A 14366-nucleotide genomic window follows, 5' to 3' on the forward strand; every position below is an offset into this window, starting at 1 on the left:
TAGGTTTTTATGCTACTATTACATATGGTCGACTAGTCATGAACTATAGATCTATCCTCTTCTAGCGTCAACATTTTTCATACCTAAATGTCACAAATTAGATGCATAACATAAATGACGGAATTATAATGCCTTAACAAGAACAATGTAACAAGAACAAGGAAATTTAAAAGATATAAGTTATAATATAAATTTTATTTAATATATATATTTTAATTTTTTTAGATAAATAAAAAATTGAAATTACTTCTATTAGTCACACTTTTCATGTTTAAAATCCCAAGTAAATGTTTTATATTGCAAGAAAGGCTCAGCTATGGCTGATTTATTAAGAGGAGAAGCTCCAACTAGTGGAATCAAACAATCCAACGCGCCGAATTTCTCCAAACGCCCGCGCTCTCCAACTTTCCCCCTCCTCTCCCTTTCCTCATATTCTGATTCCCAACTCTCGATGGCGCTTCTTCCACCTTCTCTTTCAAATTCCTCCTTCTAATCTCCACGATTTTCCGCAGCATCTAGGGTTTCCTCTACTCCAAATTCTTCATGAAGCGCGATTTCACGGAAATCTCCGACGACGAGTGGGACAACCACTCCTTCAAGCTCTCCCGAGCCCTCAAAAAGTCCCAAGGAGCACCTCCGCCCATCGAGTCCTTCTCTTACCGGCCGGAGGATCCCCAGGTTTCGCCGGAGGATGTTTCCGATGGGAGCAGCGATGATTGCGTCGAAATCAAGGAGGACTTAGAGGATGATGACGCGGAGGTTCTGGCGGCGCCGGTGAGTAGAGGTCGGAGGTTTGTGGTGGATGAGGATAGTGATGAGGATTTTGCAGAGGTGGTGGAGGTGAAGTCGGGGACGGAGGAGGAGGCGGAGGAGGAGGTGGAGGAGGATGATGTTGTCGGTAAGGCTTTGCAGAAGTGCGCGAAGATATCGGCGGAGCTCAGGCGAGAGCTTTACGGTTCTTCGGTGACTGCCTGTGACCGCTACGCGGAAGTGGAGTCTTCTTCAGTGAGGATTGTGACTCAGGTGCTTTTTCTCTTTTTATCTTCTGTTTGATTTCCAGATTTTGGTAAAAATGGTATTTTTTTTTTCCTTTTTTTGTTTTCCTGCACTTTGATCAGTGACCAAAAGCAGGCTTGCCTCAGTTTTGGTGTGATAAGTTTGCTTTGTTTTAGTTCATAATAATTGTTTTAGGCTTAGTTGAGTGAAGTGAATGAAAAAATTTGAGATTCAAGATCTTATTTTTCTTTCTTATGTTCTCTCAGCAAACAAATGGGTGGAATTTTTACTTATTTTATTATATGGGTGTAGGCTTTATTGGCTTTGTATCATGTTGATACAGGATGATATTGATGTGGCTTGTGGGGCAGAGGATTCTGATTTTCAGCCTGTTCTCAAACCATACCAACTCGTTGGAGTCAACTTTCTTCTCCTGTTGTATCGGAAGGGTATAGGAGGAGGTATTTCTTCTAATTTTGTTGTCATCAGCTGTATTTCTAAATGGCTTACTACAAGTATTTCGATGCCTAATACATGTGTGTGTTTATGCTGTCAAAATAAATATATTTTAGCTGGTTCAATTGGTTCAAGAAGTAAAATCTAATCTTCTTTGGGAAATACATGAGTTATTTAAGTAATGTTTTCTTCCTCTTGAACCAGTGTGGGGTATATTGTTAATTGGAACCAGTAAGAAAAGATTCTGAAACCTGGACAGTTATTCATTTGGTTCTATCTTCATTCCTTTCCTTGATGTTGGAATAGTATAATGCCAAACTGTTCTGTAAACTTATATCATGAGCTTGTTGGGGAATGGGGCTGAGAACTTGTACAGTTGTGCCTAAATGAGTCTGTCTCTGTTTCACTAATGAAAGTGTTTTTTGTCTAATGGCAACATGACATAACTCAACTTTATAAAGCCCTAAAGAGTGAGTTCTACAGTTTGCTGGGCAGTCCTCTGGCTAATGGGAGTGCTTGTATTTAGTTTATGTTCTTCTTATCTTGTTTCATTAGGCTTCAATTGGGATAAATAAATTAGAATTAAAAGCTATAATATGATGGTGCCATGGGCACTTCTTCCTATCAATGGTTATTCAGATACATATTGATATGTTCCATATGTCAACTTGTTGCAACAGCTCTTTGGAGATGTAGGGTGCATTGAACCTTATCTTTCTCCATTTTTATTTTATTTTATTTTATTATTAATATTATTTTTTTTATGGTGGGATTGGTTACAAAAGGTGCTAAACTTTTGATCACAATTTTGATAGGTATGCTAGATTAAAATATTATTTTCAACATTATTGGATGTCCTCATTGCCTTCATCTACGGTTTTTAGTCTTTTTTTTTTTGCTTGTAAGGCCTTAGCTGCCATGTATACTTCCTGTATACTTTGGGGCTCTTTTGCCTTTTTTGAATGAATTCTGTGCTTACTTATAAAAAAAAAATAAAAAAAAAATAAAAATAAAAAAACTACCAAAAAAGAAATCCTTCATTTTTGTCTCTCTAGGATTTCTTTTAAATGTGTTTATTGGCATTTTCTTTATTCTTGTTTTGGAATATGGAGTGCAAGCTTGCCAAATCTTTGCTTAGATTTTCTCTTCCATGTGGTGGCAATGGTTTTACTCAACTGCTTGACAGTGGTGTCCTCCAGCTTTCTCAGTTATTCTCCTCCACCAACCATAATATTTAAAGTGTGATCCTATTACATATTTGGAGATGGGCAAGGAAAGCTAAGAGCGGCAGGAAGAAGTTATTTTCTTTGCTTCATGTGAATGTATACAGCCTTATATTGGACATGAGAATTTTCAGAAAATGGATATGCTCACCTTTTTTGGGAAACTAAAATGGAATGAGTTGATGGTGCTGTGGTAAAAAGATATTTGCAATCCATCTTAAGTGGATTGGGCTGCTTTTGGAGCTAGAGGGAACAGTGGGAGAAATCTTATTAATGTAGGATCAGGTGAGGGACTATAAAGGAAGGTGATTGCATTGGGTGCCTTTGGGGAGTAGTTGAACATGTTGGGAGGTAGCTGGATCTCCTCTTGGACTTTTGTGTTTGGGAGGGGCCTTTCATGTGGTTAGATATCTGTGCAAGAGGAGGTGGTGGGGGTAAATGTTGATTTCCCAATTAGGACAGGCTTCCCAGACTTCTTAGAAAGAAATGAGTTTATGGATACTCCATGTGTAGATGGTTTATTCATTTTGTCCAATAGTCATGATGTGATGAATTTTTTATTTTTTTTTATTTTTTCAGGATTGAGTATGTTTTTCTCCTGGCCCCTTGAGGGAAAAAACTTCTAAAAGGTCCGTCTAATGCCTTTTGTTGGGATTTTCTGTTGTTCTCGGCTGGGGCTTATATAATGCTTGGGATCTGAGCTGAAGGTTATCTTTTCCTGGAAAGCTGATTGCTAATGCCTGGTTCAAGGAAGGTTTTAGGTGAGTGGAGGTTAGGAATGGTGGTGTTGAAATCTCTATAAAAGTTTTCCATCAAAAAGCAGGTCTGCATATTTTGACTTCAGTAGAAGGGAAGGAAATAATCTCAGGATTGGGTTCTGTGGGATAGTGGAAGTGGAGACTTTTTGGCGGCAAAAATCTTTTGTTTCTCAATTGAGAACTGTTTTTAAGCATTGTTCTTAAAAGCTGTTTTTGAAAACTATTTTCAAAATGTTGCCAAATATGCCCCTAGATTCTTCCATTGGCTATTTTTTTTTTTTTTAAAAATTAATTTCCATTGGCTATTGAATTCCCATGAGAGAAATAAGTGCAGGAAGAGGAAAGACGATGTTCAACAATGTCTTATTAGAGGAAAGGTATGGTGTTGGGGTGGCGGGTTATTTTGTTAATGTCCTTAAACAAGAGGGTTCAAATGTCTATGGTAGATGAGATTCTTTATTTATTTATTTAGTTATTATTTATTTAACTTATTCTTTTAGTTCTAGATGCATAGGAGTGAGTGGTTGGGGCTTTGAATATCTTGAATGGTGAAAAAGTGCTTGTTTTTTAATGGGTTGACCGTAGTGATTTATTTATTTTTATATTATTATTATTATTTAAATTTTAGGGTTGTTAAGAAGGACTTATAAAACTTTTGGGTGAATTCTTTGATGACTTAGTTATAAAAAATGTTAGAATGTTGCCTTAGTTACTTTATTTAGTTTACCAATGTGCACCCATAAGCTGTTGCAAAAGATCCCAGCCAATAGGTTAAGGAATTGTGAATGATGTAGTTCCTTATATGCAAAATGCATTGTTACTATTATTATTTTTTTTGAAATAGAAAATCACCGATATGATTCTTATTGCTGATGATGTGTTGTGTTTGACCTCTCTAAAGGTGGTTGGTTGGAGAGAGAGGGGGGGCTGCCAATTAGGCATGGAGAAGGCAGATGGTCATGGCATCGTGTTAGTTGGAATTCCTGAAATGTACTTGTGGAGGAGAGTGGAATTTGGAAATAAAATGGAAAAGGTAAATTTAGGCTTGCCTGTCTTTGGTACTATTCTCTATATTTGGTCAGTGGATCCTGCTTTGGGAGGGTTAGGCAAAGTGATTCACTTGACCATCTTGTTTATTTTGGATGTGATGACCTTTAGCATGCTTTTACGTTAAGTTGTGGAAGGAATCTTTTGAGAAGTGTGGTTGTCAAATCAAAAGTAGGGAAGGGAATCATTTAGGTGATGCTCGCTTTTAACAAGCTTTTCAAGTGAAGTTGTGGAAGGAGATCTTTATTCTCATCTTTATATTCCTATTCACAAATGTCTTTTGTGGGGCTAATGTTTAATCAATCTAATCATTTGAGGGAATCCTCTTGTGCTTTTAGCCGGGCATGGACTTTGCGATTAATTTGAGTAAAAGTGAGTGGAATCTGGTTGGGGAAGTTGAAGAGGTTGATTTGTAAGCAGCCAATGTCGGGGGAAGATGGAGGGCCTTCTAGTTATTTACTTTGGGATGCCTTTAGGATTAATGTTAAACCAAGGTGGTTTAGGACATGGACATCAAAAGGATAAGAAAGGAGTTTGGAGGGTTAAAGAGGCTTTCTTTCTGGAGGATTTTATTATGGGATCTTGAATTGAAGAACTCTTACTAGCCTCTCAAAGTTCTTTGTCTCTTTTCAACACCAGGTTTTTAATACCTCTCTATTCTAGATATTAGAAAAGAAAGGATCACCATTGTGGGTAAGCGGTTGGAGAACCTTTATATGATGTCCCATGGGTTAGTGTAGTTAGGAGTTCAATTATTACTTGGTTGATTGTGAGACAGTTTTCCTTCCTAAGGTGTTCATGGTCTTGGGATGAAACCATTATCCATAATTAATCAAGCCTCTTGGAAAGTGCCTTGGAGCTTTACTTTGGAGAGGATGACCAGTGGATACACATGATAGTCTGGAATGGGTGGCCATGGTTATTGGGGGTTTGAAATGCATTGTTCAAAGTATTGATTCCTTGTAATAAGACATGGGGAATAGTGGTATGGATTTAAAACATCTTGCCCGTAGTTGTTTGAGCTATTTCAACATGTGTAATAGTTCACATCCCAAAAATGAATAATGGTTTAAGTTACATTCTAATTTTGAATATCAATCATTTAACCCACAAATTAAATCAAATAAGAATAATGTCGAAAACATCAGAAAGCATGGGTGTACAAATACTAGCCAGTATTTACTTGACTCAAGTTCATTCATGCAATTACAATTTACAACTTAATACTTGGGCAGTAAACATTCATTCTTGTATATCTTGTTGGAATGGGTCAAGGTGTCATAGGGGGGAATATTCCTTGTCCATGTTGGACTTTGTTAATTGATTAGGCTCTAAGTACAGCATGGTTGTTGTTTTTTTTTTTTGTGTTTTTTTGTTCCTTTCATTTTTGGTCTTTTGGCTTCCTTGTATATGTTGTGTAAAATTTCCTGTGTTTGTGGTTGTTGCTAATACAATCCTAATTTACCTATTAGGAAAAAAAACCTATGCAATTTTCTTTCCTAAAAGAATTGATCATATCCATCCTACACAAAAAGCTAATCTAACACGTGACTACATACCTTCACCTGACTAAATTCGCTGGTGCTTCAAGGTCTAGCCATTTTATCCAAAATAATTAACAATGGAAGCTCCATTCGTATCAGATCTCCTGTAATGTGGCAATGATGGTCACTGATTATAGCACCACCATCACTGATGCCATTGGCCTCCCCAGGTGCCTAGGTGAGTAAACCCTAGTACTATTCTGGCCTCCATAGACATAGGCCCTATAGTCATGGCCTCAATGCTGGCCCACTAATATCCTTTTTTTTTTTTTCTTGGATGAGTATGTAATATATATGGAGTTATAGAGAAGGCGTACATAACCACACAAGTAGTATACAAAGAGCTCTCAACAAAATGAACCAACAAAAAAGGGAAAAAAAAAAAAAAAAAAGGAGATACAATCGTATCTCTAACATACCCCAAGCCCAATCAATCAACAAAATCTACCATAGACATAGGTGCCTCAATCTATACAATGCCTCATGCAATCCAAAGAATTGTCTCTGAACATTCCACATTATCGAAAGCCCTTCAATTTCACTCTCTTTGGATATTCTGAAGTAAACATAAAGGGGCAATCATCCACGCTCTCCTCCATCTCTTCCCAACATAAGACCCTTTCCAGCTAAGCAACATTTGTGTTGTTGAAGAGTGGACAACCCAAGCTAAACATGAAAAAGACCAGCTGCCACAATATGCTTGCTAAGATGCAATGTAAAAGAATATGATCAATGGGTTCTTCTTCTTGTTTACACATTGAACATCTATTTGCTAAAGACACACCTCTTTTTTTCAACTGGTCAAAATTCAAAATCTTGCCCCATGATGCTTCCCATGCAAAAAGTTGTGGATGTTGGTCCAGCTCTAGGGCCCTAGGTTCATAACCATGATGCCAAAGGGAATTCTGATCCCTCTTGGAAAGTCAACCAATGTAGTCAAACTCCTATAGTTTTCCTCTATCCAGCCTTGCCAGGCATAGTTGTTAAAGGTGCACCTAAGCTTAAGGTGCAGCAATCCCTAGCTCTGTTGTTAAAGGCACTTCTCAGTTTTAGTGCATTGCCTATCAAAGTGCATGCCTTGTTGGAGGAGCGTGTCTTGTCTTTATATATATATATATATATATATATATATATAGCATTTTTATGTTGGAATTTCTCATTGTATATTCAAATTTGTAATTGTATTAACATTTTGTTGGATGCTTCTTTTAAATGCTGGGACTCTTGATTTTTTGATTGCATGGATTAGAATTTTGGATCATATTTGTTGATATACAAGTGTTTGATAAATATTTATGGATTATATTTGGTGATATACAAGAGCATATTGCATGTCCAACTTTACAGTTTTTTATAAAATTGATGTACACCTGTGATTGCAAGTTAGTTGGTTCAGGTGTGCACCCTGGGTTGTGCCTTACACCTGGACCCCTAGAGGCCTTTGTGCCTAGGTGCGCCTTATGCCTTTCGGAATTATGAAGCCTGGTTGGAATAATATGATTAATGTTTTGCATCATGTAGTTGTCATCTCCCTGCCCATATGATACCTTTAGATGCATGCACCTTCTCCACCTAAAAAATCACTAGATGACCCGGCCATCTCTGATACACTAGAACTAGATGCATCACCATGGCCTACTGTGCTACTGCTGTTTTCATCCTTGTCATCAACAGCATCGCCACCACTGTTCCCATCAGTGTCATCATCATTGGTAGAACTGGAGAATATATGCTGGTAGTGCCCACAGTATGGAGTGGCATTTTCTTAACCCTGAACATTTGCTGCTTTGTTTAACTAGATATCTTTATCATCAAGCAGTCTTGCTCCTCTCTTTACCTCTTTGTCAAACTTATTATCATCCTTAAACATGGTTTAGATAAGTTGGACAATAATGCTTAGCATTGTATCCCTTATTCACTAGTTTTTGTTTTTATTATTTTAATTTTTATATCAGTTATCCATGTTTCAGTAGCTTTTGAACCCAAAATCATATATCATAGTGCACAAACCAACTCCACGATTGAGCCACCAGTCCGTGTACAAAGTAGAGCAATTTAATAGAATCATCGAGTAATTCCCGAATTTTTATCCAAAAATGATGATGTTGGCTCTTCATGTCAAAATTGTGTTGGCAATCCAATCCTTGTTAGGGTGGAGTCCTAGCTTGCTTGTTCAAACCTGTTGCCCGAGAGGCTCATTCCCTTTAAGTCTAAACCCAAGTTGCCCAGTGAGGTGTCCAACCTGGTTACAGTCAGTTAGGGGCATGATGCGGTATCCCCTTCGGGCGAGTTCCAAATTGAAGGCCTATCTCCTAGGAAAATGGCTAAAGTGCGTGAGGTTTTAAGCTCTCTGGATATTAAGGTATATTCCAGGAGGAAGAGTAGACGCTCTATAGGTTTGTGAGACCTGTTGGAATCAGTTTGGGGATTAGGGGCTAAACTGTTTTTCTATGAAAATAATTAGTTGGAATACCAAAGGTTTGGGATCAAGGAAAAAGCAAAGGGTGGTTAAAGATTTCCTGAGGTTAGAGAACCCGGATGTAGTGATGATCCAGGAAACAAAAAAGGAGTGTGATAGAAGGTTTGTGGGTAGTATTTGGATGGTCAGAAATAAGGAATGGGCCGCTCTTCCGGCGAGCGGGGCTTCAGGTGGGATTTTGATCATTTGGGACTCCAATAAACTGCGCAGTGAGGAGGTGGTAATAGGATCCTTTTCGATCTCAGTCAAGTTTGCTTTGGATGGATGCGGACCTCTATGGCTAACTGTAGTTTATGGCCCAAACAGTCCCTCACTTAGGAAGGATTTTTGGGTGGAGTTGTTGGACATTTTCGGAATCTCTTTTCCGTTATGGTGCATAGGCGGTGATTTTAATATCATAAGGAGAAGTTCAGAAAAATTGGGAGGATCTAGTCTAACTTCAAGCATGAAGGACTTTGATGATTTTATAAGAGAGTGTGAATTGTTGGATCCACTTCTATGGAACACACCATTCACTTGGTCAAACATGCAAGAGTCTCTCGTGTGTAATAGATTGGACCGTTTCCTTTACTCAAATGAGTGGAAGCTTTCCTTTCCTCAAAGCCTTCAAGAAGTTCTTCTTAGAAGAACTTCGGATCATTGGCCGATTGTTTTGGAAACCAACCCGTTCAAGTGGGGCCTAACACCTTTTAGGTTTGAGAATATGTGGTTGTAACATCCTAGCTTCAAAGAGTGCTTTAAAAGTTGGTGGAGTGGCTTTCAAGGAACTGGGTGGGAAGGCCACAAGTTCATGAGGAAATTACAATTTGTTAAGGCCAATTTGAAAGAGTGGAATAAGGTTTCTTTTGGAGTGCTAAACGAAAGGAAAAAAAGCATCCTGAAAGATATAGCTAACCTTGATGTCATTGAGCAAGGTGGGGGTCTCAGTTCTGAACTTATAATTCAAAGAGCTTTAAGAAAAGGGGAGTTAGAAGAATTAATCTTGAGGGAAGAAATTCATTGGAGACAAAAAGTTAGGGTGAAATGGGTTAAGGAAGGGGATTGTAATTCAAAGTTTTTTCATAAAGTGGCTAATGGAAGGAGAAATAGAAAATTTATCAAGGTGTTGGAAAATGAGAGAGGAGTAGTGTTGAATGATTCAGAGAGCATTACAGAGGAGATTTTACATTACTTTGAAAAGCTCTACTCGGGTCAAATTGGTGAGCCATGGAGAGTTGAAGGCTTACATTGGTCCCCTATATTTGAAGAGAGTGCGTCTAGATTGGACTCCCCTTTTACTGAAGAAGAGATTCATAAGGCCATATCTCAGTTGGATAGGGATAAAGTGCCGGGTCCTGATGGCTTTACCATTGCAGTGTTTCAAGATTGTTGGGATGTGATCAAGGAGGATTTAGTGAGAGTGTTTGCAGAGTTTCACAGTAGCGGGATCATCAATCAAAGCACTAATGCCTCCATAGTTTTGTTGCCCAAAAAAAGTGTGACAAAGAAAATCTCAGACTTTAGACCTATTAGTTTGATTACTAGTCTTTACAAGATAATAACCAAAGTGTTATCAGGATGTCTAAGAGGGGTATTGTGCAAGACAATTCATACTACTCAAGGCGCTTTTGTTCAAGGGAGACAAATATTGGATGCAGTTCTCATAGCCAATGAGATAGTGGATGAGAAAAGACGTTCAGGGGAGGAAGGATTCGTTCTCAAAATCGACTTTGAAAAGGCTTACGATCATGTGAGTTGGGATTTTTTGGATCATGTGTTGGAGAAGAAGGGGTTTAGTCCTAGATGGAGGAAATGGATGAGAGGTTGTTTGTCCTCGGCATCTTTTGCAGTCTTAGTGACTGGAAACGCTAAGGGGTGGGTCAAGGCATCTAGAGGCTTAAGACAAGGTGATCCTTTATCCCCCTTTTTGTTCACTTTAGTAGCAGATATACTGAGTAGGATGTTGTTGAGAGCAGAGGAAATAAATTTGTTAGAGGGTTTCAGGGTGGGTCGGAATAGTACAAGGGTGTCCCATTTGCAATTCGCAGATGATACCATATTCTTTTCTAACACTAGTGAGGAAGATTTGCAGACTCTCAAGAGTTTATTGCTAGTGTTTGGGCAAATTTCTAGGCTTAAGGTTAACCTTGACAAGAGTAACATTTATGGTATCAATCTTGAACAAAATCACCTTTCTAGGTTGGCCGAATTGCTAGATTGCAAGGCTTCTGGATGGCCTATTCACTACTTGGGTCTCCCTTTGGGAGGGAATCCCAAGGCTTGTGGCTTTTGGGATCTTGTGATTGAGAGGATCTTGAAAAGATTAGATGGGTGGCAAAAGGCTTTTCTATCTTTTGGAGGTACGATAACTCTTATCCAATCTTGCCTCACCCACATGCCTTGCTACTTCCTTTCCTTGTTTAATATACCTGCTTCAGTGGCTGCAAAGATTGAGAGATTGTAAAGGAATTTTTTATGGTCAGGGGTTGGGGAAGGAAAAAGAGATCATCTTGTTAGCTGGGATGTAGTGTGTAAACCGAAGGCAATAGGGGGTTTGGGTTTTGGGAAGATGGTTCTAAGGAATGTCGCACTCTTAGGGAAATGGTTGTGGAGGTTCCCTAGGGAGGGTTCAGCTCTATGGCACAAGCTTGTTTCAAGCATTTACGGATCATGCTCTAATGGATGGGATGCCAACACAATAGTAAGATGGTCACATCATTGTCCTTGGAAGGCTATTACACAAGTCTTTTAGAAGTTTTCCAAGTTTACTTGGTTTCTAGTAGGAAATGAGGATAGAATTCGATTCTAGGAAGACTTGTGGTGGGGGGATCAATCTTTGAGTTCTCAATATCCAAGACTATTTAGAGTAGTTACGGATAAAAATATTCTCATTTCTTCAATTCTCAGATCTACTCGTCCCTTCTCTTGGAACTTTAACTTTCACTGCAACCTATTCGATCCTGAGATAGAAGATTTAAAAGGTCTCATGTGATCACTTGAGTGTTTGCAATTGACATTTTTCGGTTCCAGATGCGAGATCCTGGTTTTTATCTTCTTCAGGGTTTTTTACAGTCAAATCTTTCTTTCTTGCCTTATCTCATTGCCCTGATTCTCCTTCAGTTTTCCCTACCAAGTTCGTTTGGAATTCTCAGGTCCCTTTCAAGGTTAAGTCCTTTGTCTGGTTGGTGGCACACAAGAAGGTAAATACTAATGACTTGCTACAATTGAGAAGACCCCACAAAGCCCTTAGTCCGAATATTTGTAAGTTGTGCATGAGGCATGGAGAATCAGCAGATCATCTTTTCCTGCATTGTTCTTGACATTGGGGTTATGACAGATTATTTCAGTTAGCCAAGATGGATTGGGTTCCCCCGAGGAGCATTTTCGACATGCTATCCATCACTTTCAGTGGCTTTGGTTTATCGAGGAGAGGGATAGTTTTATGGCAAGCTGCGTGCATAGCTTTAATTCGGGTTGTGTGGCGGGAGAGAAATGCGAGGATTTTTTACGATAAAGCAAGGAATGCAGAGAGTCTTTGGGATTCTATTTTTTTTCCTTGCTTCTCTTTGGGCTTTTTGTTCCAAGGTTTTCAAGGGAGCCCCCCTTATTGTTTTACAACTTGATTGGTTAGCGGTGTATAGTTCCGATGGGTTGGTTTAGCCTAGAGTAGTTGTTCGTTATTACAGTGTAATTTCTGATTTTTGGTTTCTTGTAAACTAGTTTTCTTTGGTGGGAGGATTCCTCATCCTTCTCTTGTACTTCTTTTTTCATTAATATATTACTTTGTCGTTTCCTATAAAAAAAAACAATGTTTAATTTCATAATGCATTATCAGGAAGATCAGGTCTGTTAACTTGCTTGTTAACCCTTCCCAATTCACCTCTTATATCTATGATTGAGCCACCAGTCCGTGTACAAAGTAGAGCAATTTAATAGAATCATCTACTTTGTCCATTGTAAATTCTGCTGTGTACAATGTTTAATTTCACAATGCATTATCATGAAGATCGGGTCTGTTAACTTGCTTGTTAACCCTTCCCAATTCACCTCTTATATCCATGAATATATATTTAACAAGCCAGTCTGGTCAAACATCACATTTATCATATAAATTATTTTTTTGATAGGTAATACTTATTTCCCCTAGCTGTCACAAGGAATCGGACCTGGAACCTTCCCCATCAGGCCATCCTCACCACAATCCTTTGCCACCTAGCCAGGCCCCAAAGGCAAGTGTACCATGTAAATTGTGAAATCATGCTTAATCATTTATATGACCATGATGTAATTTAGTATACGTGCCAACTTTTTTCATTTAGTTATTAACACAAATTCTGTTGCTCGCAATTTGTATTACATAATGCATCATCAGGAGTATCAGTTTTCTTAACTTGTTCGGGGTAGCCTTTTAATTACTCAGTAAATGGTTCAGTCTGGTTAAAGATTGAATAAACCATATAAACTATAAAATCACACTTAATCATTTATATTGCTATGACATGCTTCATTCGTTTCCCTTCCTTGTTTGTCCAATCTGGCTGCAATCGGCAAATGAGTTTTTCCCACCCTTGCCTTATCACAGGATGCTCAGAGAAATTATGACTAGTAGTGGAAGGTCTGGTTCAGAAAATATGCTGCCACATTATCTGTCATCACAAATTAAAAACCTGAATAATAAAAAACAAGTGTCATTTGACTAAATAAACCCAACTTCTACCTGCTGTGTTAATGTGACAGTCAAGTTGTGATTCCTATTCTATCCTGTGTCCATCGTATCCCTGAACTTTTTGTAGGCCTTAACCAAATGCCTTTACTGCAAACCTTTCCCTGTGCATTGTGTTGTAGATGGCAACTAGATATGCTTCCTATCATGATCATTTGTCTTCCACACTCTTACAAGAGGTTCTGTTACATGTTTCACTTTCCTGATTCTGTGCCCAAGGTGCGCAATAAGGATAAATACACTCTTTCATCTTGGCAGCTAGAGCCCTCATTGATTTATCCCAATCTGAGATACATGGACTCTTTAATTCGACCCAAGTTACTTCTGTTAAGACATGGATATGGGTGAGATCCTTGTTGGATATGTCTGTTTTACTTAGGATTTGGCTGTTAATTGCTTCTATTTTATTTTTATTTTTATATTTTTTTCTACAACTACTAAAGAAGGAGAGAAATTTGTTGCAAAATGACCTTTTATGAGGATATTTAGGAATCTTTTATAGGGCTTTCTTTCTGACCCCCTGAGTTGTATAATGTGATTTTAGTCCAGTATTTTTTTGTCACAACCTTTTGTCTTGTCAACACATCAGAGTGGTTCACTTTTACTTATTATCTTTTGCTCAGATCTTGTATTTTTGGAAGGATTTCTTGTTGTCCTTTGTACCTGTTACTTCATTTCAATGAACTTCTTTGCTTCTGATCCAAATAAGGGGGAAAAAAGGAGGTGGGGTTTGTAGGGAACAGGGGTGAGAAAAACTGACAGCTAAATATTGCTTTATTTTTTGAAAGCACTTAATTGAAATTTAATTTGCTCAAGCATTACAATTTATACAACTTATATCTTAATAAAAATTTGAAATTTCAAAACAATGTTGTCACAAATAATATGAATCAACTTCTTGTTGCATCTCCTCCAACACTTCTCAATTAAGCTAGATTAATCGCTAATTGTACAAAATTATTGATTTTCTATCTGTGTCCAAGTACCTGTTCCTGCTATTTAGATCCTTGTCAGCCGACTCTTTGCATCCTACAATTTGAGAATTCAAAGGATTGGGCGCCCGTCTAGGTGCATCCAACACCCACATCTGTACCCATGAAACATTGATCTTAAGTATAAACCATGTCCTCAAATCAACAAATTAAAACATCTTAGGTTTTT

The 14366-nt window shown here is 38.2% G+C and overlaps 1 protein-coding gene across 1 annotated transcript in view; it reads left to right on the plus strand.

Annotated features, from left to right (window-relative positions):
- The first annotated feature begins 262 nt into the window (after positions 1-262).
- LOC100252853 (protein CHROMATIN REMODELING 19) overlaps positions 263-14366 on the plus strand; it is a 31822-nt gene continuing 17718 nt past the window's right edge. The window contains exons 1-2 of the mRNA XM_003631300.4: positions 263-1023; positions 1340-1457. Of these exons, the coding sequence (XP_003631348.1) occupies positions 544-1023; positions 1340-1457 (598 nt within the window). The 5' untranslated portion in view covers positions 263-543. The remainder of the gene's footprint in view (positions 1024-1339; positions 1458-14366) is intronic.

Source organism: Vitis vinifera, chromosome 1 (genome assembly GCF_030704535.1).
Source record: "Vitis vinifera cultivar Pinot Noir 40024 chromosome 1, ASM3070453v1".
Lineage (NCBI taxonomy): Eukaryota > Viridiplantae > Streptophyta > Magnoliopsida > Vitales > Vitaceae > Vitis > Vitis vinifera.